This window comes from Scleropages formosus, chromosome 19 (genome assembly GCF_900964775.1).
Source record: "Scleropages formosus chromosome 19, fSclFor1.1, whole genome shotgun sequence".
Classification (NCBI taxonomy): domain Eukaryota; kingdom Metazoa; phylum Chordata; class Actinopteri; order Osteoglossiformes; family Osteoglossidae; genus Scleropages; species Scleropages formosus.
Genome location: NC_041824.1, coordinates 1106212 through 1130137, shown reverse-complemented (window position 1 = coordinate 1130137; position 23926 = coordinate 1106212). Strand labels below are relative to the sequence as shown.

Genomic DNA, 23926 nt, shown 5'->3' with positions numbered 1-23926 from the left:
AAACACACACATGCTGCTGTGTGCTGTATCACTCTAGAAGTGATACACACACCAGAAAAGAAGTATAGGCATCCCTTGATTTGCGGACTCTTTATCCAAAATTTTGGTATAATGGCTCTTTGTTTGAGATACCCAATTTTCAATGTACAGAACAAAAAATGAACATAACTAAATTCATCCAAAGCATGTCTGAAAAATTTTGAAAATCGAGGGCCACGCAAGTGAAGTGAAAGTGCAGTAATGTACTGCAGTTTGAATACATCCAGATCTCTCCATCTGCTGGTGCTTTGCGAATGTGAGCGTTGCTTTAAGAGAATGAGGCATTATGGGAAATGTATGAAATTCCACAGGCGTGTCTGTCGGCCATATTGGGCGCGTCGCTGAACTGAACGATTACGGAGACAGAAGAACAATTAGCAGGAAAAGTTTCGTTTCCACTTGTTCAGGCATTTGTCTATTTTGGCAACAGTGCACAGTTTTAGAGAACGATTCAGTATAAACGCAACATGCTCAATAGGTCCCTGCTTGGTTTATTGCTTAATCATGGACAGAACCGATCACACACACACACACACACACACACATTTTCAGAACCGCTTGTCCCATAGGGGGTCACGGGGAACCGGAGCCTAACCCGGCAACACAGGGCGTAAGGCCGGAGGGGGAGGGGACACACCCAGGACGGGACGCCAGTCCGTCGCAAGGCACCCCAAGCGGGACTCGAACCCCAGACCCACTGGAGAGCAGGACTGCGGCCCAACCGACTGCGCCACGGCACCCCCCTCAGAACCGATCAATTAAGTGGGAAATTGGAATACCTCAGATCAGTAAGTGTGTTTTATATCGTGCTGAAATCATGTGTTGACACTTATTTATAGGTGTTTTACTGTGTTCTAGTGATATTCTAGTGATATTTGACAAAGTTTAGTTGCGGTTATTGTAAGGGCTGGGAACATTATCACTTTTCTCCATTTAAAATAATGAGAAATAGGTTTTTTTTTTTTTTGGTATCTGAAATTTCAATATCCACACTGTTCTCAGGAACGAATTAATTTCATCATTTGAGAGATGCCTGTATCAATAATTGGGATGGAAAGAACGTACAGCGCTCTGCACTGCCATGGAAAAACAAACAATAGATTTAGTAATAAATCATAGCTTGTGTTTTGCTAAAACACAGTTTAATTGCTGAGAAGAGAAACTGTGAAATAACTTACTTTCTCTCTTCAGTTGTGAGATGATGGAGCAGTCCCCTCGAATCATTGTCCTGGAAGAAGAGAAGAAATGGAAGATGGTTGGGAATCCTTCCACAGAGGAAGTGGGAGCTGCATGTGATGGCAGCAAAAAATCACACAGCGTGACAATTAGAGCCAATTCCTTTCGTCACCCAGCATCATGCAGCTATTGGCCAGTCGCTTACTGCTCTCATAGAAAAGCTGTTAACCACCATGTTTATCCATCTCATCAAAAACCAAAAATGATGTAATAGGAGCACAAGGTTAAGCCCAGAGGCCAGATGACAAGAAATTTAAGATTTAGGAGTTGGACAACAATAACTGATGAAGCTGTTAAAAATGAGACATGTCAGAACGTCTTTGCCACGAAAACTAAATCTCCAATGGTTTGCGCGGCCATATAAACAAGTATACACGCACACACACAGTCTGAAGCCGCTTGTCCCAAGCAGGAGCCTAGCCCAGCAGCACAGGGCATAAGGCTGGAGGGGGAGGGGACACACCCAGGATGGGATGCCAGCCTGTCGCAGGGCACCTCAAGCGGGACTCAAACCCCAGACCCACCAGAGAGCAGGACCCAACCAAACCTGATGCGCCACTGCACCCCCTGCCTATAAACAAGTATGTCATATCAAACATTACATTTTTCACTGGCTTCTGCTTATGTTCTAAAGAGACATACATATTATAAAGGGACAGAGAGAGTACAAACAAAGAGACAGATAGCAGCAGAGGGAAAAAGAAACATAAAAACAATTTTTTCACATAAGAAAATTAATATACTTATTTGTTTGTTTCTTCGTTCTCCAAAGCAACTTCCAGTCTTAAGGTACGTGAAGTTATTTTTCCATTTATACAACTGGCCAATTTTTACTGCAGCAGTTTATGGTTAAATATCTTGCTAAAGGGTACTACAGCAGGAGGTGGGATTCGAATCTGGGCCCAAAGGAGCATTTGTAATAACTACTCTTTCTGCTGCCTTAAAAAACTTTATAAATGAATAAACTGGCCTTATTAAACTGTTTTTGATTAAAAAAAAAAAAACACTATGGAATGTTTAATAGCTCTGATCAGCACTATTATCCTTGACTTATTCATACTTCACACAGGATGGTTTCCAAACAGTGACTCGCAGACAGTGATGAAGGTGAGGGTGGTGGGGGGACATAATCCATCCCCTTTCCTGCATCTCAAGCACTTCCAAACACACACAATTAAGGGACATGACAATCTAACACATTATGTGCACTTGAATGTCATCAAGAGTTTTTTGGGTAATTATAAGTTGTAGCTCAGCTCTACTTGATGTGCAATTACCAGTCAAACTGAAATCCTTGCTGAGTAAAGGCCACAGCTCAAATCAACACAAGGCCATGAATGAACTGAAACTGAGTTGCCAGCTCACGGTGGCTCGTGGTAATACCCACTTTAGGTCATGGCACAGGTCGACTCCAAGCTGACTCTGAAAACACATCAAGTTCTGCTCTCCCTATCAAACACCTCCGCTGAAAAAATTAAACAATGCCAAGCAGCAGTCGTCCTCGGGAATCTGGAGAATAAAGCGCTAAATCACACCTCATGTGCAGCTTCTTTATGTCCTCATATTCACCTGTAGTTAAAGTGCATGACAGCCTGGATGGCGCTGCCCCCTCCAGTATTGATATCCCCTTCAAAGCCAGGCAGCAGTGGGGTCACCACGTAGACGCGATATTTCTTATTCTCCCTGCAGTGACATGGGGAGAGAACAGAGAACAAAGGAACAGAAATGAACATACCTGAACAGAAGAAAATGAAACCCAGTATAACATAGTACAATGAAGTAAAAGGACTAGAATGCAAGTGATCAGGACTGACAATCAGTAGCCTGGTCTAAAGTAACAGACAGAGGCTACCTTTGATAATGCCTATGAATGGGCTTCAGGTCTCTTTGCTGAACCACCTGATCCTGGAGATGCTGGAGGTGCCCATTCTGGGCACCAGCAGTGCTGGGAGGATCTGCTGGACAAGGCTTTTCAAGAGCTCACCAGGGGTTGCTCAGAGTGAAAGGAAAGAGGGGGGAAAGCCACTGAAGTCGGACCCCTCCAGGTAAGAGCCTGATGACCTGAAGGACAGGAAGGCCACACACTCACCTGAAGGCTCTAATGATCCTCTCCGCGATGGCATCTCCAATCTTGTTGAAGACGTGTTTGTTGTCAGCACAGCTTATAAAAAACTGGTTCTGCAAAGAAGATAACAAAAATACTCAATGTGTGTATGTGTGTGTGTGTGTGTGTGTGTGTGTGGATGCTACATAGACGATGTGAAGAGAGGCAAGTGAACGAGGCACGACTCCAGCAACATGAACTTGTGCAAACACACAAGTGCGCACATGCCCTGCTTACCTCAATGTAGATGTAGTGCTTGCTGTTGGAGATCACATGGACATAGGCATTGTGGATGGACTCCTCGTGGTATTTAATACCAGCTGACCAGTCTGAGGCTGATCTCAAAACCTTGACAAGAAAAGGTACAAGCAATGCTCGACATGAGTTTCAATGTGTGTATGTGTGCGTGTGTGTGTGTGCACGTGTGTGCGCATACCTGTGCTTTGGTCTGAACACAGTCTGGTACTGTGTACCTCAGTTCACTGGCTGTAGTGTGGGATTTGGGCAGTAAATATGGGTACGAGAGAGACCGGTACTTGGGCTTCATGATCTGGGAATGAGAAAAAGGACTTGAGGCTGAAGAAACTTGGGGAAAATTTAAAATAAAACAAGGTAAAGGAGAACTCTCCGACACCGGCTGGCTGTGAACTTGTGTGAGGTACTAGGGTTTAATAACATTGTACGAGCAAAGTTACAGCAATATGACCGTAGAACATGGTATTATTTTATTTCTTCATGGCTTTGAGGTGTTCAGGGACACAGTTAATTTTGGGAGGTTCTGTGCATCCCTTTGGTGCCACAGCAGGTAAAAGCCAGTGACTCACAGCTCCTGAGCTGCTCGGTGTGTGTGGGGGTCGAGTCCTGCTCAGGGTGTGTGCAGTTTGCATGTTCTCCCCTGTGTTTGCAGCCCACAGAGATGCATGGAAAAAGACACTGGCAAAATTGAAGCTGGTGATGGATTAAGTTCAGGTCAGACCAAGTCTTGTTAGCTTAAAAACCTTCTCCTCATCTTGACTCAAGCCAGACTTATTCATCTTATTCTCTGTCTGGAAACACTTTCTCAACCCTCACTTTGGTGAAGTTCCAGCGCTGGATGAAGTGCCTGGCTACGTCGCGTGCCGCCTTCCCGTGGACGACCGAAGCAATGTCGTGCCATGGCATCCTGGGGGTCGTGTGCCTGTCGATGAAGTCTGTGGGAGAGGGAGACGGGAGATGAGGCCTGCAGGACCTTGAGGGAAATGTCGCACCGCACCGCACTGCACCGCGGATACACTCATCCACTGGCACAGACGGTAAGAAAGCTTTTGGGCTTCATCACCTGTCAGGAGTTCAGCTGAGTGTTCCTGTCAACCAGTTCCCTAACTGTGCAAAGGAAAGTGCAAATGGTAAAAACCTTCTTTACTAGGTTCTGCTGCTACAGAGAACTGCAACGGAAAGATAGTGGCTGGAGAAGTGGAAGCAGGTAAAGTGGAGAATGGGATGAGACAGGAGACAGTCTGACTTTTTCCAGCATGATCTGAGGATCACTCAAGTCCCTCTGTGTTCCACCCCAAATTATGAGGAAGAGCCCTGAGAAAAGACCAGTTTTACGTTCTTGCTGCAACCAAGGCGCCGAGCAGAGCTCACATTGCTCTGAGAGAAGATGAAAGAAGTTTATAAGGTACACAACATGTAGCAATGGGCTCATCTCCCAGTTCTACCCTCTGACTGGCAGAAATGGATCACTGGGATTCTGGCCCAATAAGAGGAACGATTTCCAAGAACAGGGAAACATGTCCATGTCTGGAAATATGCGACAACAAGGTATCTAATTGGTTCCTGAACCAAAGGAGGAAGGTACAAGCCCAACACCTCAGACTTTCTGAAAAGCAAAATGAAGAAGTGTGTAAGCCAACAGGTGAAACTGTGGTGTCGCACCCAAAATGTTCTTCATGTTTCAAGTGCAGTATTTCAGAAGGAAGTACATAACCCAACAATGTACCTACAGTAAAAACGTCCAGCTGCCCCTTCCAACCCGGCATCACTGGAGATCCCCAGCCCGACCCACTCAATTCCCCACCCGCATGTTAAGGTCACATACCATCGAAGGGCTTGTCCAGCTGGATCCAGTCCTTGTGGACAAAGTTGCAGTAATCCTTGCCGTGCCAGAAGCGGGTGTTTCCCATGAGTTCACCCACATCTGTGTGCAGGCTCCGCAGGGAACCTGTCTCTGGGAGAGATCGGGATGGGCACAGTTACTCCATCAAACGTGACACTCCTCTCTAGGCCTTCCTGGGACCCCAGTGGCCACCAAACATCAGTGAGATGGTCTGCCCAGGCTTTAGATTGGCCAAAACTCAACGGGGTCCTACAACGCTACTTGGCAGCATGACTTCAGCGCCTAAGCCAGCAGTTTTCTCTTTCCAATGTACTCGGGCAGCACACAGCACCAAAAGTCCCAAAAGGAAAAGCAAATCATCTGCTCTCCTCCAAGATGGTCACTTGGAACTAAATCACTGGGATGTAGCAACATTTCCAAGAAACTTGGCACTGCTGCACCAGTTATGTCCAGAGTTGTGTCAAAGGTGGTGTTTAAGTAGCATTTTTCCTACCAACAGATCAATACTGGTTCACAGCAGCAAAAAGACAGGAAAAGCACACCAGCAATTGCGGACAGGTCCACATACACACACACACACACACAGAACAAGGGCAAAAGGTATGGTCAATGGGTCAATGGTCCCAGGAGGAGATCCAAATGTTCCAAAACTCTTTTAAATTACCATGCAGCTCAAATGGCAATTTTTTAGTGGAAGAAAGTTAAACTCTTCAATCCTACACATTTCCACAGAACTTTGTGTGTAGACGATAACAATAAAACACCGGCATCCCTGAGACACAACTTCCTCGTTTATAGGACCGCTTGACGGCCGGTTGAATGGTGGATATGAGTTCAGCTGCACTGTTTTCATTAAGTTCTTTCATCTTCACTGCTCTGTTTCAGGCATTAAAGGTGAAACGAACACAAATACTGAGTATAATGTGACTGTATGTTTGGTTCGGGAGTGTTTGCCAAGCGTACAGGTGTGTAACTGCGGCTGTGCAGCAATACGGAGTCATGAATGAAGACAAACTGCCTTGTTGTGTAGTTGTGTTCTCATAACTAATGCTAACTTTTGAACAATTTACACCAATTTTAATGAGCTTGTGCCAATTTTGAGGCCCAGGAATAGAAAATAATTTCCCCCACTGAAACGAAGAGTGATTATGGCATATTCCGTGTGTCCTCACTGATCCAAACAGCTTGTGCCATTGAATGGGCTATGAACTGCTTGGACTGATATGTCACTGCATGTGTTTGCACATGTCCTGCAGGTTATTTTGTGTGACACAAGGCAGAATTCATTCTTATCTGTTCATACATTTAATGTTTTTATCCAAGCAGCATTACTTGTACACTAATTTCCACAATTTATTCTGCGTATCTCACTGAAGGACGCTACAGCAGACAGAGAGATTTGAACCCATGATGTCCTACTGCAAGGAGATGCTGTAACCTGTAGTGCACCTGCGCCCCTCCAGACATTCATACAGTAGCACACCAAGCTACAAAATTCTAAAGGGAAACTCCTTTGCTTTGGCAGTTCATCACGGAAGGTGCTGCAGAGGCAGGCGTACTTCAGGCCACACGGCTCAGGTCGTTCCTGAGCCTTTTTTTCTGCTTTAAGAGGCTCCAGCAGGTGGAGCAGCACATTGCACAGTATCTCTGAAATCACCACGGTAAAAGCCGCTGGCCATGGGGGATGGGACGATGCTGACGACTCGGGGCGGAGGCTGTGACAGCGAAGACATTTCTTTTCACACCAAGCTAAATCGCAATTTTATTATTGCTTAACACGAGAAGGATATGAGACCGTTGATACGGTGAATCAGCTCTTCGCATGAAATGCAGCGAGGTCAACATGTGCAACGGCATGTAGAGACAGATAGAGCGCCGAAATACAGTGCATGTGGATATTGCACAGTAAGAAAGGGGTAAAAACTGAAGTGGCTAAGAGGGAAGTAACACATGACCCTGTGACAAGTACACATGCGCGTTGAAGAACTATTCATTCATCTGACACTTTCCTCCAAAGTGACTTACACTCTTCAGTTACTTATAATGATTCACCCATCTTTACAGCTGGGTAATTTTACTGGAGCAATTTAGGGTAAGTACCTTACTTAAGGGTACCACAGCTGGAGGTGGGATTCAAACCACCACCCTTCACCTCCAAAGGCAGCCCCTCTAACCAGTACGCTACCAGCTGCCCCAACCTGAGTACCTTTCCCTTTAGTGATGGACAGTGATTACTGTCTAGTTCCTTGTTTACACCGTAGTGCAGCACAAGACACAAAGCTCAGACACACACACACACACACGCACTACGTGCAGTTTAAAGTCACCAGTTCACCTGGAAAACATGTCCTTGGACTGTGGGGGGAAACCAGAGCACGTGAAGGAAAGGCAAACTCCACGAAGACTCAAACGTACGTCCAGTAACAAAGACCAGGCGCTGTGAGGCTACGGCACATCCCGCCGAGCCCCTGTGCAAACCGAGAACGGCCCAAAATTTCCATTTCTCCTAGCCTCACAACCACTGCTGTTACCTTCAAAGCAAAGTGACAGCAACGTTGTGCGAATGCCCAGCGTCGACCTGGCGAAATGAACAAAGAGATCCCGACAGCGGCAGGGGTGTGACGGTGTCCGGCGACCTCCGTGACCCCGCTTTCCCGAGGTCGGAGTACAGGGCGGTAGGTGATAAAAACGCTCTGAGACCAAGAGGAAGAACACGGGCGATAAAAGAGGGCAACGGCATCGAATGGGAAGGTCGCACACGGCTGCTGAACAGCGACTGGAGACGTTTCGAGGAACACACACTGACACGCTCACACTTTTACACACAGGAAACGAAACCGCAGTAGTAGAAAGTTCACAGTCAGCAGCACCGGCAAAGCTTTGAACGGGTGCCACAAACTATTGGTTGTCCACCTTTTGCTCTCCAGTATCCCAGTCAGAAAGTCAGACCACATACACCTGCACCCACACACACACACACACAAGGTCACAGAGGTACGAGTCAGTCGAATGCCCCCTATTAGCCTCCTGCGGCAGTTAATTCGACCAAGTCCAAGTGGGACTAGAGGCCGGCGCGCACCCAGCATCCTCTGGAGAGACTCTATGTCGCGGCTGTCCTGGGAACGCCCGGGGATCCTAGAGGAGCTGGAGACCGAGGGGTCTGCGCGCCCAGCCTACCCCCCCCCAACGACACTGACCACGATGAGCGGAACGGAAGCCGAGTGACGGTAACGGCTCGCAGCAACCGGCCGCTCCCGCCGCACCGGGTCATTTTCGGAGCGCAGTTATCGTTGAGTTCAGCCGTTCCTTCTTGGCCTGAGTCACATAAGCCCAGCTGGACTGATCTGGGACCTGTGAGGAAAACCACAGCGCACTTCCTGTTTCCACAGCACGTTGCAGCGACTTCCGCCCAGACTAGTCGCTCTCTACCGACACTTGTCAAGAGATCATTTCCACCGACATCAAGAGATGTTCGCAGCCTCAAGGGCAGCAGATGTGACATCATCCAAACGTGTAGGAGACGATACTGTACGAATGATCAGTGCTGTACATGGCTTATGTGTAAAAAATCCCCTCTCTTGCAATATTTCTCATATCTGAATCATTTCACCTCTTTCAAACAGACTATCAATGTCTGTCCCTGAAGAACAACTTCATCACTTGCTGACTTGCCTAGTGAGGCCTGGTGGAGCAGTACTATAGTCTACTTTTACCGCATCACCCGATCACATTTCAGACAAAGCAATTTAGAGAGGAGCCAAAGAGCAGCGCTCTGCACCACGTGCACCATGTTGACCACGTATACCGACTGCGTGCCCGCCGTGCCGTAGCTCTAGACTCGGTGACCTGGAGCTCTGCAGAGGGACCTACAGGTATGGGAACCACCGCTCATGGTGGGCACACGCTCGCAGAACACACGAGTCCGTTACAATAAGGCTTTAATGCGCACTGCAAAGTAGTACCAAGAGGTACGTAGCGCTGACCGACACAGTAACTGATGTACCAACAGTAAGTGCTGACCTTTGAGGGAACAAATATCTACTTTTAGTTACGGGAAGCATCAGGGACACGTCGCCCGTATGCCTGCACATCTTGGGAGGAAACTCACTGTCCTCCAAGCTCTCCACGCTGCTGATGCTGTCTGCGTGCTGCAGGCCGTGTCTCTGCAGATGTTTGTAGAGGTTGAAGGGGTTCCGACTTGACCCTTTCAGCTTGGGCGGGTCCACCATGTCCGCCGAGTCCGCCGGGATGCCGCTCTTCCCGTTGCTGCGTGCGGCTGCGGAGCTGTTGTCGGAGGACATCCCGTCGCCAGACACGGCAGCCTCGAAGCCCCCCTTCGTGGGAGAGGAACCGTACGTCAAAAATCGGGCTTCCACAGCGCTTAGCGGGTGCTTTCACCCAAAGCATGAATTTAAACATTTCCCAGTGTTTGTACAGCTAAATGCTCCTGACGTGAGAGGTGCTCAGCAGGACGTGAAGCTGGGTCTCTATCTGGATATTTCAACCTCAGCCGTTTGCCTGGTTTTTAATCACTGACGGTGGTAAAAAGTAAAACTTTATGGCAAAACATCTATTAAAAATGTTCTGCACTGTAGTTCTCAGCTTATTCATCAACATTAATGGCAAAAACGATGGCGGGGCGTCTGCAGACCACGGTGCTTTGACGACACTTGACCGTCCGAGGCAGATGCAGCCTCTCTCCAAAATATCTCACCTTGTCACCAGCGGAAGCCAGAGAACGAGTGACGCTCCCCACATCGGTGAGCCGGTGCTCCTGGTCATCCCACCGGCCGTACGCCAGGTCGATCCCTCCCACGAAGGCCACCGACTGGTCGATCACAATGACCTTCTCGTGGTGTGCCCACAGGTAGACGGTGGAAGAGACGTGGTCCGGGTGCCGCATCACCTGCCCGGAGCAACGACGGCCTCCGATAAATTTGAAAATTGAAATTTTGCGCCTTTTTAGAGCACTTGGATCAACGTTGTCGCACCGCAACCACGACCGACACGCACGCCGAGCCAGAGCGCTGACCAACTAGGTTAGTCCTCAAAAAGCGTAGTGAGGTTACCAAGCTGAACGTGAGCATTAAGTTCTCAAGAACCTAAAGTGGATCTCGAAACAGATCCCCACGCGGACAGCAGGCGCCCTTCGCTTGCGCTCGAAGGAGCTGCTTCATCCATACCTTAATGTTTGGGTGAAGGTGCATCAGCGTCCTCTTGCTGTACTCGCTGTTGATCCCGAGGGCCAACTCCACCTCCTTGTAGAGCATCACAAAGATCCGCACGCCTTGTTGCTGTGGACGGGGGAGGGGGGAATCGCTGGCGGTCAGCATGTAATAGCGGCACGGACCGTGTCGCGTCGTGTCCTCGGCAAGTGCCAAGAGCCAAAGGCACGAGCGTCCTGCCATATCAACGCGACACTGCAACTTTGGTGATGAACCGGTAGCTACTGCTCGTCCGCGAGAACCGAAGGTGACGCAGCGCAGTCCTTCACGTGATCCTCGCGGTTGGTTCACGGCTCCACTCACCGCCTTTCGTTTGAGAATGCAGTCCAGTCGCCAGCGGTTCCCCTCCACCACCGGCCTCTTCAGGAAGATCTCCGGGCTCAGCCTGCGGGTCAGCAGACGTCACGAGACATCAGGTGACGCGAAATACCGCGGCGTGACGTCACATGAACACGCGCTGCGTGACGCAGCATCGCGTTTAGAAACACGCGCATCCAAACGGTCACTTCAGAAATGAGTTTGATTCAACCTCCGAGAAGTACCAGAGAAGGCAAATATTACTTCAGCGTACTTTTTCTCATACATAACACAAAGACATGTTTTTAATTTTAAAAAATTACTGAAATGATTCTTGCTACACGTGTAGAAAAAGCATGTCACAGAACAGCAGTAGTTAAGGAACAGGACACAGAGCTCGTAAATCTCTGAACTCTGTACCTGGAGAAGACCGCGAGTGAAATGAATACATTTTAAATTTCTTTCCACAACCCCCAGCTGAAAAAAGTCAAATATCACCTAACAGAGTGGATATTTCAAACCCCTGCATGGCTCCAAACGTCTCCAGTTAATAATGAAGGAGCGAAGAGGTGAGAGTGACCTGACCGGGTCGCTTTGCTCCGGTTACAGGCTCCAGTGACGGGCACAGGGCGTCCATCCCTCTCGTAGCATCTCTACGATTGCTGAGCAAACGCGCTGAATAGTGACCCCCCCCGCCCCGCCCCGCCCCGCCACCGGGTGGGGGTCAGGATGCGCGAAAAGGAAAGGATAGCGGCCGTTTCCGCAGTTCTTCACAGATGGAGCGAGACCGAACGCCAAACACCGTGTCCCTGTCCTCACGCAAACGCACATCCGTTTCATGTGCAAACACACACGTAGCACAAGGTGGGAAAGAACACAAAGCAGCTGAGAAACACGGCGGTTCGCAGAAGCCCGTCGGAACACAAAGTCGGACCATTTCGGAGGTTCGAGGCCTTCGCGCGAGACTCGAACTGGTCTTGTGACGAATGACCCTCGGGCTCCACTTTTACCTTCCGCTCCTGTGGTCTCACACGTTTACTTGTCTCCCTGGAAACGAGGCCAGGTGAGAAAAGGCGGAGTCTCATCGTTTTGAAGCCATTTGCTCAGCGGCAACAGCAACGGAAGCGCCGAGAGTCGCGTCTGTTCCCGACGCCCCTCGCAGTCTCACAAAGGACGAAGTCGGACACGTCCCAGTTCTCAAACGGTCAAACCGTCTTTTGTTCTCAAGGGCAGAACGACGCGAACGTATTCGGGTCGATCGGACACGCTGTTCGTGGGGTAAGAAGTGCGCTGCGCTAAATCGGAGTTCAGCGGCGTCACCCGACCCTTTGTCACTTTGTCACTTTCTGCGACGTGCAGTAAAGCACCAGCAGGTTTCCCTCCGCAAAATGGAGACTCTGAGAGCCGTTCCCTTCTGCGGCCCCACGGTCTCCCCAAGAGGATGTCGAAGGCCATTCCTAAGAGAGGCATTACGGCTCGCAAGCTCCCCCCGAGTGGCCACATGGAAAGGTTTCTGGTTCACGATCCCTTCGCTGACCGGTACGGAACCTGCAGCAGCCACCGCATTTACGTACCACCAGTCGGTGATGAAGATCTCCTCTCGGGCTTCTTCCAGCGTATTGGCCACATCCTCCATGTAGTTCTTCCCATTGACATACCTGGAGCATAAAAAAAACTCTTTGGTGCTCAGGAAGCGGAACCTGCAAAAAAGGGACTCTTCCCGTTGAGCCCGTTTTGAAAAGAGATTCAGACTCTACAGCTTCAACTGCACTTTCCTTTCAAGTAGTGAACGGCCGTGAATCGCTCTGGAAAACGTCTTCAGCTAAACTCACAGGAAACATGCAGCGCCACTTGAGACCGCAGGCAGCGCAGCCGTGCGAGCCGCGGCCAAAGGACACGCTCTGAGCTTCGGGTCGTGGCCCTGCTGCGGTCCCCTTGCTCAAGGTACGAACCCTGAGACGATCCGCTAAAGCTGCCCTTTAAATCATCGTCGTCCAGGAAGACAGCGGGCTCACGTTTGGTTTAGCACGAAACCCCGAGGGCCATGCGAAACTGGTGCGAAACTGAAATGCCCCCCCCACCCCCCGAGGGAGTTCAAAGAAGCAGTAGCTGCGTGTAGCTGCGTGTAGCTGACGTCATTGCCCCGGTTACCATTTGGCCAGGGTGTTCTCCTCCTCCATGGCGAAGGAGCCGAAGCGATGGTCCTGAAGGAACGCTCGCCCGTGCTTCTGGACAAAAGCCTCGATGGCCTGTCCCCACCAGCGTGCGTGACGATAGCTCGAGCACTTGAAAACCAGGGTCCTGCAGGGGGGGTCAGAGGCGACGCGCCGTTTACCTTCCGTGCCGTGAACGGAAAACGGTCCCTCGGCGCCTCTGCATCTCGAAGAAGTATCTCCCGTATCTCCTGCATCACCTCCGGCTGGAAGAGCATCCTCGGCTGCGGGAGCCTTTAGCGGCTCAGCAGCTGCACGCGAAGGAATCCGAGAGCGGAGGTGGCGCTTGCAGGGCGACTTTGCCCACGGCACACTGACGTAAACTCACCTGGACAAGCTGTCGATGCGAACGCCGTGCTTCGTTTCCGTGTCCTTGGAGTCCATCTTAATGCTGAACTCTTTGTCGACCAGGAGGACGAAGGAGATGGCGCCCGAGTCCGGCTTCACGTACAACAAAAACGAGTCTTTGACCAGCAGCCACCTGAGAAGAGCAACGGCGCCGGGCTGTTCAGACATCGCGGGACGCACAGCGGCGGCGCCTCTGGAAGGACACGCTTCCTCGAAAGGACTTCCACTTGCACACTAACCGTTTGGACCAGCGGTAGCACACTTTACTGCGACCGCAGCAGTTCAAGCCTGGAATGCGATGGCCTCCTGAGCGCTTTTGGACCATGCCTTCGCTAAGAAAGGAGGGAGAGAGAAAGAGCGAAAGTGAGGAGGAACCGTGATGCAGGGAAAGAACAAAAGGGAATCGCACGCCTGTGTGTGTGTGTGCGCGTGTGTGTGTTTCAACAGCTGCTCCTCAAAGCGAAACCCCCGCCAGCCCTCCGTTATTCAGTCAAACACAGTTTTCTACATCAGCAATTAGGGCACAGAGTGGAACGAGACTCAGAGATGGAGAAAGTTGAGAGAAGACCACGACTGACTGATTGAAACAATATAACAGCTTCACGAAAGAGGCACAAGGAGCGCACTGTTACCCCCTGTGTGTGCGTGTGTGCGATGGGGATACAGAACAGCACACAGGTTTTACTAGAAGAGATGCAGGACTTACAGGCCCTTCGGTCCCAAGTCGTGGATGAACGACAACTGACTCACGTCAATAAATTCCATCTAAAAAAGAGGAGAAACTCGTTTCATCTGCTCAGTCTGGGAACGAAGAGCTCAAAGGCCCTTCGGCGCACAAATGACACACAAATTACACCGCGACTCGTACGCGGATTCTAACAGCTCCACGCTTGCAGCACGACGCCCGGACGCCGGTTGCCCACCTGACGCAGGTGAGGTGCTCCCGAGCAGCTCCTTCGGGAGCTTCGATAACTCAAACACGTCACTGGCGCAGCTTCCATGGTACAACTTTTTCAGGGTTCCTGAGCCCCGAAGTGACCACGTTTACGCTAAAATATCGCCGAACGCCACTGCAATGAAGTTTCTTCAATAATGAACATTAATTATATAACTGAGCATAACAAGGTTTCCCTTTATGAATCACTGCGAGACATTATTACGAACACTGTGTGTGTGTGTGCGCGCGCGCGTCTGCCGCAAGCGTAAAGGAGCCTTTGAAGGACGAAACGAGCTGTTTTCGCGCACTTCCCCAAAGTGCTTTTCGGAACTCCTACATTCAGGCGAAAGCGAGTGTGAGAAGAGCTCAGGCGAAAAGCGGCGACTCACCGTGGCGAAGTAGTTTCTGTACATCGACATTTTAAGCAGCTTATTCAAATAGTCCTCGAGTTGTTTCTGAAAAAGAGCACAAGAGAAGCAGCTGAATGGACTCGTAGACAGAGGGAAAAGAAAAGCGGCCCGGACGCCGAGCGGTCGCCGGAGGCCCTTCTGGCCGTGGTCGCTCAGTACCGGTCAGCGAGCAGCGGTCTGTCCGCCAGCGCAACGGGCCTGTGTTCGCTCTGAGTGAGAGGAACAAATATACGTATTTATATGCATATTTATGTACGCATACAAAGATGAGCAACCAAAGAAGAAACCCACTGGGGACACGGGGACGCGGAGGAGCTGCTCGGCTCAGCCGGGCCACGCGGCCTCTGCCAGCAACGGCGTTCAGGAGCCGCAACTTGGGCTCATTTCCGCACAGAGCTTTTCTTCTGCTGCTCGGGACCGGAGCGCAAATCCTCACCCTCCGGCTGGACACCTGCTCCTCCCGCACCAGGTCCTCCCCCCCGCCCCGTGGCAGGACCGGCATCTGGCGCACCTCGCTCCTCTTGACGGTCTGCCGTCGCACCGTGTGACTGAGGGAGCGGGAGAGGAGCACAGGACATTACGCTTACATGTATTTATTCAGCAAATGCTTTTCTCCAAAGCGACTTTCACCGTTAGTCTACCTACAGTTACTCACCCATTTATACAGATGGGTAATTTCGCTGGAGTAATTGAGGGTAAGTACCTTGCTCAAGGGTACTACAGCTGGAGGTGGGATTCAAACCTATGCCCTTTGGCACTGCGCTACCAGCTGTCGAGCACTTGAAAGTGTGCAGCGAATGGCCTCTGTAGAGCAGCTCTCACTCCCACACAGAGTTCCCAGTTACTCCACGTCACACGTCACTCCCAGTCAGTCAGTCATCCTCCTCCCGTACGAGGATGCCCCCCCCGCCAGTGTGCGGCGCTGGGGTTCTCACTTGCGTGACGGCAGCGGGATCCGCAGGAAGGTTTTGTATCGCAGCAGCTCCCTGTGGAGCTCCAGGAAGTGCTTCTCCTTCTTCTTGACGTGCCACGTGAAGTTGCCGTGTCGCAGCTCGATCCTGAAGAGGGCGGGGACCTGGCGGGGGGGGGGGGGGGGGGGAGAGGCACGGCCACTGCAAATCACACCCTGAAACACGCCGTTCCACCAACTGCTCAACACCATGTAGCTCAAGCCGCTGCTTCTGCCTCCTGTGCAGCGCAACAGCAGCTGCATATTGAACCGGTTGCGCTGCCAGCAAACAGGTCAGAGGTCACAGTGAACGCGGAGCATCCGCTCCGTATGTGAAAGACCTTAGAGACGCTCCTCTTGTGGCTGAAGGGTGTGCGGTCCTGGGTGGACGTGAAGCGCTCTACATCCAGGATTTTGGCAGTGATGGGGAGGGTGCTGATGAAGACCACGGCGCCCGTCTCCTTGAAGCCCGTAGTGCGGTAGATGGCAGAGAAGGGTATCCGTGACTCTGTTGGGGGGGGTGGCTGCTTTGAATTGTTTGCACTTTTGTCCCTTAACCTGACTTCATTCACCATAATCTCTCTCTCTCTCTCTCTCTCTCTCTCTCTCACACACACACACACACACACACACACACACACACACACACACACACACACACACACACACCTACAAACCTGCATGACCGAAGTCAGCGCCATCAAACTCCACCTCTTCGGTGTCAAAGGCCAGTTCACGTGTGTCCAGGTTTTCCATGATCTCGGTCATGTCTGCGGCCACCAGTTGCAGAGTGCTGGTCGAAGGCTCCGTCTGGCGCAACATGGCTAGTAGCAGGTGTAGCGGGTGGAGCGCACCTGAGGGTTCGTGGGACAAGGAGCGGATGACACCTCTGACATCACAATGACATTACACAACACGCTATACACAAACACACTGCCAGCACTCATCACCATCATCATCGTCATCATCATCAGCGTGATGGGAGCAACAGGATCGAAAAGCAAGACTCGGTGATCAGAAAGTAAAAGGATTAAAAACAAGGTGAAGCTTCCTGCAGTGCGGAATCCTCAGAGAAAAGGCACTGGAGAAAAACCACGTGGCCCTCAGAGCACAGAGGTCACGAGTCGTGTCCATGAGCACGATGAGTGAAGCTGAGGTGCTGCGGGGTGTGCTGCGGCCATTACGAGGTCACGAGGAGGTCACCACCCTGGCGCTGTGAGGAGTGCTGGTAGAAATGACCTCTGGTAGCTCCTTGGAACATCACAACTGGACCTCTCTGCTGACAATCAGCAGCCGAAAGCGCTCCTCTGTTTTACTGCGGTAACGTGCGGAGGGCGAGTCCGCGACGGACTGCGGTTCATTCGGAGTCCGTCTCCGTGTGGCCTCCAGCAGACTCGGGCGGTCTTCCTCCCGATGACGTCTCCCGTGCGAACGCCCCGGCCGCCCCGCGACTCCGCCGCGGAAAAGGCGGCACCGGCGACAACCAGCTGGTAGAAGATGAGCAGCAGTGAGCTGCGCTCTCCAGAGGACTCGAGCAGCCCTGCGAAGTAAAGGTGGCTCTGTCCTTTCTCGCTCCGGACCTTCATGTTGCATGACCACTCCAGCCTGTTGTGTAGGTGCACCCCCAGCCACCTGTCCTGTCGTGGGAGCGCTCTTCATTGACATCAGCGCTGCAGCGGCACCATCATCACTTAACCTCCTCTACCTGCTCAGTTATTTACCACGAGTGGACTTCCTTTAGGAGGTCCAGGTACAGCAGGTACAGCAGGTACAGCAGATACAGCAGGTACAGTTTCCCAGTTGCGGAGAGTAACACAACCCTGCCCTTATGATGCAGCAAGAGGTGAAGTAAGAGCTTCAGGATGTCAGACATTTGCAGGAGTTTCTTAACAACTTCCTGACTTCTGGCTAAAAGCAGGAAACTGTCGGTTATGATCCGTTCGCTTCTTCATGGGATCAAACATCAAATGAGTGGAGCTCAAAAGCTCTTTCACATTCACTTCTGGTCTACCGAGGTGAAAGCGTGCGAGGTGCTTCCTTCACCTCTCTGCTAGCCAGGCCAGCTTGGAGGAGGAGCTTTCGATCGATGCCCTCGGCCCCCCATCACACTTTGGTCTCCTGGGTGCCAGGAGCAGCGGAAAGACACACGGAGGAGGTTCCGCGCAGGAAGTGAGTAAAGCTGTGGTTCCGCCCTCAGGTGTGGGGAATAACGAGTGAGGAAGAGGGGGAGACGCTAGAGAGCGAGGAGAGCAGTCGGGTTCCGGCGAAAACAACACAAATCCATCGTAAACAAAACGGTCGCCGCAGGTATTTAGGTCATTTAGTTGAAGGCACTTGTACAAATTAATAGCGGGCAAAAAAAAGAGCAATGGCAGCGGCGGCGGTGGCAGGATCATGAGTCACATAAACAGAAAGGCTGTGGCCCACTGAACAACAACAACAACGACGACATTAGAGGGATTAAAAACAACTGGTTTACGCAGGGGGGCGCGGGGGCGCGCGGGGGCAAAGGGTTTGGCCAGGTCCTGCTCTCTGGCGGGTCTGGGGTTCGAGTCCCGCTTGGGGTGCCTTGCGACGGACTGGCGTCCCGTCCTGGGTGTGTCCCCTCCCCCTCCGGCCTTACGCCCCGTGTTGCCGGCGGAGCGGCTCCGGTCGCATCGGTCACTCTTGTGCTCCAAAAGTATGAATATTAATGGTTTAACAGCACAACTGGCTGTCGTTACAGAGAAGAAGGAGGGAAGAAAAGCTACTGCTCGTCCAGTCCTGGTGACACTTGGGAAGAGGCGACGGGTCTGTGCGCAGTCTCACGGTCCGTCAAGTGTCTGCTCAGCCTGGCAGCAGTTGGGCTCCGAAGTCGGCGTTTCAACCGTCTCATTTGGCCGTTTGGCTCCTTCCCACTCCGCCTGCATTCCTTCAACACCCCCACGGCTCTGTTTGCGGCGCGGGGCTGCAGCAGCGAGATCGTGAGCTGGCGGAGGAGGCGTCGCCATGGTAACCTGCCGGGCGCAGCGTCGGACGGCGGGACGGCTCACGTGGGCCGCAGAACGGCGGGGGGACGTGCCACGCAAGTGGAGGATGTCACGAGGCACGGGGGGGCCCTTCGTTTCGGCTGCTCTGTCGGCCTGCCGTCCGCACACGATGCGAGATGAAGGCGACCACCGAACACTCGTCCTTTTCCTGAGGCCGCACCCACAGATGGACCGCCAGGCTAACGGCGGAAAAAGCAGCGTCCCACCGGGGACGTGAAACCGTGTCTCGCCGCACAAAGCTCGTCTCTCCCACGTGGGACAGAGTACAGGCCCTCAGTGACACACAGGCCGCGCTTCTTGAAGGAAAACCCGCAAAGCATGAAGTACGAAGAACTCTGTCCCCTCCTGACCTTTGGGGACAGGAGTGTTCTCCCTTGACACCAGCAGCCCTGTGGGTCGGGGTGGACGTTTATGGGCGTTTGCTGTCTTCTTTCAACCGACGCAAGTCCACCCGCGGCCCGCCCACCAGCCGAAAGACCGCTCGCACACGAGTAGCTGAGCGCCGAAGTGCGACGAGGCGCGAGGAGAACGTTCTCCTCTACTCTCAGGCACGAGCGGCAGGGATGCGCTCAGTTTCCGGAACGCAGCCGCTTCCTCGGGCCCCTGAGCGGATCCCGACACTCCTCCCGCACCCAGCCGGGGCTACGCAGGGAGACGCAGCGCTGCACCCAGGGACACGCGCACACACACACGCACGCACACGTTCGCTCATTCACGCATTGCCTTTCTGACACACCAAGTCACATTTTGCTACTCTTTCCCCGGACAAAGCAGAACCTCGCAGCCATTACGCCACACCGACCGGCGCCAGCTGCACACACAACTGCCGTTGCCGGAGCACAGCTGGTAGAAGGTTTCACGCGAGCGAAGCCAACACCGGAGCGCGGCCCGGCGGCCCTGCGCCCGTATCCGGTTTCTCCAGGTTTAAGTTTACAAGGAGCAGCGGGGAGCTGCTTCCCCACCGGGCCGTCGCCGCACGACGAGGTGTCCGGACCCGTCGGCGCAAGTCCGGGCGCGCGGAGGCGGCGGGCAACGGGAAGCGACCGAGTTTTAGAGCAGGAAGTGCAGTGCAGAGCAGCGCTTGGGAAATGGCCTTGTAACCCCGCACCCATGTAAAGCGCTTGAGCAAGGTACTTTACCGCGAATTTCTCAGTGGGAAATAGCGCACTGTGAAAATGGGGACGTGCCGCTCTACACACGGGACGCAAGTCCTTGGTCCGACATCAGCCTTCGTCTGCGATTCGTCGACTGGCGCCTCACACCGGCCAAGAGGGCAGGAAGCAGGACAGTTTTACTTCGCACACCTACACGCGCTCGTTCTTTCCACACGTCCCCCGTGATGCAACACTGGCATTTTTCAGGTACAGAACTCGACCGGGTTCCACTTTAATCACATCCAACAGGACGTCCAGCTGGCCGCTGCTGACGATGATCGGGGGTGCAGCGTTAATCCAAACGGCGAGGGATCTCGCGGGGGGGGTGGGTGGGCGGAGCTCAGCGAACCATAATGGTAATTGGGTGCAGCCGAGGATGGGCGTCACGGCGCAACGGCTCGTGACCCCCTTGGCACCCCCCGTGACCCACCTGCCACCCAGCAGCCCGGCGGTTCAGTGAAGTGACCCCTTTCCTCCCTACCGCCCCCCTCCCCCCCAGGCCTCAGCTCAGTAAGAGACGTGCAAACACACACTGTGCGCCGGGCGAAACGCCACACTCCTGGCACTCAGCTCCCCGAGCAGAGCGACGTTACAGTTACACGAACGTTCATTCATTTACCAGGTACTTCTCTCCAGAGGGATGGACAACTCCGAGTAAACGGCCGTGTTTCACACGCGCGCGCACGGTCGCAGGTGAGCAGTTCCACTTGATGCCGTCAGCAGCGAGCTCACCGGGCTCCATCCGGACCCAAAGCCAGACCCCAAACCTGGGCTCCTTCCTGCTGTAAGGAAACGGGGAATGTGTGTGCCGGGACACAACGACGGCGTCACAAGGAGCCCACACACAACAGATGTGCCAATTCAGCGCGCTGTGCCCTACGAACACGTCGACCGCTGCCTCCGTATCCTCCCGGCACAAACTCCTACACACACACACACACACACACACACACACACACACGAACGATCGCAGACTTCACACTCCCCTCACAAGCGCTTCAGACACAAACTACACGCTCCACAAATTGGCTGTACGGGACACGTAGGACACACAGGTACGGCGATTACCGAACACACTTAGCTTAGGCTTCACAAATACACCCACACACACTCGCACACACAGGTGAGAGGTACAGCCATGGGGTGACTGTTCCTCTCCCTCCCAGCCAACCGGGAAACCACTTGGTCACGCCGGCCCTGCATCCAGGAGCGATGTCGGATCCCGCGCACGCCTCGCACGTCACCGCACATGCCGCCTGGGTCGCGACCCCCTCCCCGCCGACGCAGCAGACTGACCTCCGAACGAGGGGCCCCCATGGTGACTTGCCGCCGACGGCTCTTCCCTCACACATCCGCCGAGCGCACAGCCATACCGGCCTCTGGCCGCCGCGCTACTGGCACATCGAGCTCATTGACAGCAGGGCTGTGGGAGGAGTGTGGGAGAAGCTCCGCCCCGCGGATGCTCTCATAGGCACACTTACTGTAAGGGGTCACTGCCCCTCCTCCTTCCGCACGCGCGCACACGCACACACACACACACACACACACACACACACTTCTGTGCCTTGGACATCTTCCACCAGCAGGTTAAACAATCATGAGCAGCAACAGTTTGCAAGACACTTGAGAGTTTGGAATTTTCTCCCGAGTCTCGCATCCAAATGCGCCTCCGTTCTCGTACTTTTCTCTCTCTCGCCGCATTTTTGTTCCTCCCTGCGGTGCATCAGCTAGTGGGGGACAAAAAAAATGCTGAAAACAGCCCTTAGTGGACATGTGCTCAAACACTGAGACATTTATGTACATCAGGACTGCTTAGACACTGGGGTTGGGGGTTGGGGGTTGGGGGTTGGGGGGGGTCCAGTGTCCCTCCACCTTGTGATGCCACCAGTATGAGGGCAAAGTTTTACTGTAACATCTGCTGTGTTTTCCCGTTGCTGCCATGGCAGACCCTCCAGGGACACTTACACCCGTGCACACCGAAGCCGCGAAATGACGCGTCTTTCCAGGCTGCGAAATATCGTCTTCGGCGACACGTCTCTCGAAAGCTTCTCCCAGCGTCGGGTTCACTGGCCTCCTTACACTTATTTACACTGCACTACCGTTATTTACACAGCTGGATGAGCGTCACCGCAGCAGGGCGGCTCGAGCAGCGGCTCGGAGAAACGGCAGCGAGAAAGGATTTAAAGCCATGTTTTTCAAAGAACTGGTTCTAACCACAACACTACCCGGTGGCCACACCACAGCACGGCTTATTTTCCGGCTTCCACGCCGAGCTCGAACACACGCGACACAGATCAAACAGGACAATGACTGCTACAGTTTTCCCACACATCACTCATAACCTGTAAAGCATTTTCAGATCCTCTGAGACCCGAACACAGAAGATCCTTTCGCGAAGAGCAGCGGTAACCCTATGTGAGCACGCCCCCTAGTGGTCCAAGGGGACACGGGCCCAACGCACCGCTGCTAGGTTTCAGCAGAGGGCCTCAAACTGAAGTGGACGGTGAAGTTCGCTGGAGGACAGCAAGCGTCACAAAGCTGGGTCTCCAGCAAAGGTCGCGGGTCTTCCAGCGTCACGCCGACCCCAACGAGACGTCAAAAAGCAGCGAGAAACGGTGCAGGACCAAAGCCGGCCGAAGCCGGACCGTTCCGAAGTGGCCAGCGAAGAGTCCAGAGGTGACCGGCCCTGAGAAGAGCAGCTGGGAGAAGATCCCTTCGAACCCGTGACACCTGGAGCGGTTTGCAGAGCAAGAGTGGAGCGAAGCGCCAGTGCGGAGGGACAGGAAGCTCATCGACGGCAACAGCAACGACCGCGGCGGCTCCGGGGCGTCGATAATTTGCCCGATGCCATTTTTCCCGCAATTAAGTTCTGAATCAAAAACAAAAGTCCTGTAAGAATGAAAAGAAGGATCGTGGAGCCCAGGTGCATCGCTCAGTTCCAAGTGGTTTTTATCGGAAAGTGCGAAGTGTTCACGAGATGCGAGGTCACCGCTGCGCAAACACGAGTGCAAAAGAAACGTTCGGCCGAAGAAACCGTACGTCGACATTCACGTACCGAAGAGGAACTAGAGAATTGCCACACGCTGACTGCCGTATTTAGGGTTATGTGGTGAAACAAAGTTGCTGCGCGGAAACGTCTACTTCAGGAAACTGATTCGGGGCCAGAAAGAGATAAACGCTTCCAGTCACAGCGGATCATCGCTGCAGGGCTCCTTTCGAGCTTCTTACGCAGCAGAAGCGAACGGCGCAGCTGAGAAAGAGCAAAGAGCACGGATTCTGTGGAAGTGTCCACCTCAAGGTGAGCCTGGCAGGAGGACAGCAGGTCGCTCGCTAGTCGTGGGCCTCCTCCACCCGCCTGCTGAGGAACAGCTCTCACCTGGCGCGCACCTGGAGCTCACCCGTTTGCTCCGCAGCCTCCTTATCCTGGGAGACGCCCTTAGCCGACAGCTCCGTGCCTCTCGTCCCGAGCGCCTTACATCACGTCACGCGCGATGCTTTACACCCCGGAGGGCAGGTCCAGAGTCCGGAGCACAACTCCGCACCGCTGACCACGGCGCTGTTACCCTCATTACGCTGCAGTCCTCAGGCGTGGAGTCCAGAGCTCTGACTACAACTCCCAAGCGTTACTCATGTTGTACATCGTTTATTTCTGGAATCGCACAAGTCCCAGCGCCGCTTTAAATCGAAGCGCTCGTATGTTTCGGAACCGTCGTACACGTACGTGCGGATCGCAGCTTGAACGTTTAATCATTTTCGGCGGCAACGGTCCAAAGACCGACGCCATCCTTCCGTCTCTTACTTCGCAATCAGGGCACTTAACTGGCCGACTCCCAAAAGCGAAAACCTGCCCGTAAAGTAAACCGAGCCCCTCCCGCTCAGTGTTTACT

At 52.9% G+C, this 23926-nt stretch overlaps 2 protein-coding genes across 8 annotated transcripts in view; both read right to left on the bottom strand.

Annotated features, from left to right (window-relative positions):
- LOC108927722 (phospholipase D1-like) overlaps positions 1–23926 on the bottom strand; it is a 31504-nt gene that overhangs the window by 2936 nt on the left and 4642 nt on the right. For 4 of the 6 annotated variants that reach the window (XM_018741182.2, XM_018741183.2, XM_018741184.2 and 1 more), the window contains exons 2-22: positions 16534–16710; positions 16198–16364; positions 15843–15982; positions 15344–15455; positions 14887–14952; positions 14267–14325; positions 13800–13892; positions 13541–13693; positions 13151–13300; positions 12574–12657; positions 11006–11087; positions 10661–10771; positions 10192–10383; positions 9586–9811; positions 5460–5588; positions 4451–4569; positions 3816–3929; positions 3617–3727; positions 3365–3453; positions 2845–2958; positions 1218–1267 (exon numbers count right to left, since the gene is read on the bottom strand). In XM_018741182.2, the coding sequence (XP_018596698.1) occupies positions 1218–1267; positions 2845–2958; positions 3365–3453; positions 3617–3727; positions 3816–3929; positions 4451–4569; positions 5460–5588; positions 9586–9811; positions 10192–10383; positions 10661–10771; positions 11006–11087; positions 12574–12657; positions 13151–13300; positions 13541–13693; positions 13800–13892; positions 14267–14325; positions 14887–14952; positions 15344–15455; positions 15843–15982; positions 16198–16364; positions 16534–16710 (2538 nt within the window). Of the gene's footprint in view, positions 1–1217; positions 1268–2844; positions 2959–3364; positions 3454–3616; positions 3728–3815; positions 3930–4450; positions 4570–5459; positions 5589–9585; positions 9812–10191; positions 10384–10660; positions 10772–11005; positions 11088–12573; positions 12658–13150; positions 13301–13540; positions 13694–13799; positions 13893–14266; positions 14326–14886; positions 14953–15343; positions 15456–15842; positions 15983–16197; positions 16365–16533; positions 16711–23415; positions 23917–23926 lie in introns of those variants that run through there. The other 2 variants (XM_018741187.1, XM_018741188.1) reach the window with 2 other exon arrangements.
- The window catches only part of LOC108927766 (fibronectin type III domain-containing protein 3B-like), a 40341-nt gene continuing 32907 nt past the window's right edge, over positions 16493–23926 (bottom strand). For both annotated transcript variants that reach the window (XM_029246271.1, XM_029246272.1), the window contains exon 27: positions 16493–16525. The gene's annotated coding sequence lies outside the window, so the exon portion shown is untranslated. The remainder of the gene's footprint in view (positions 16526–23926) is intronic.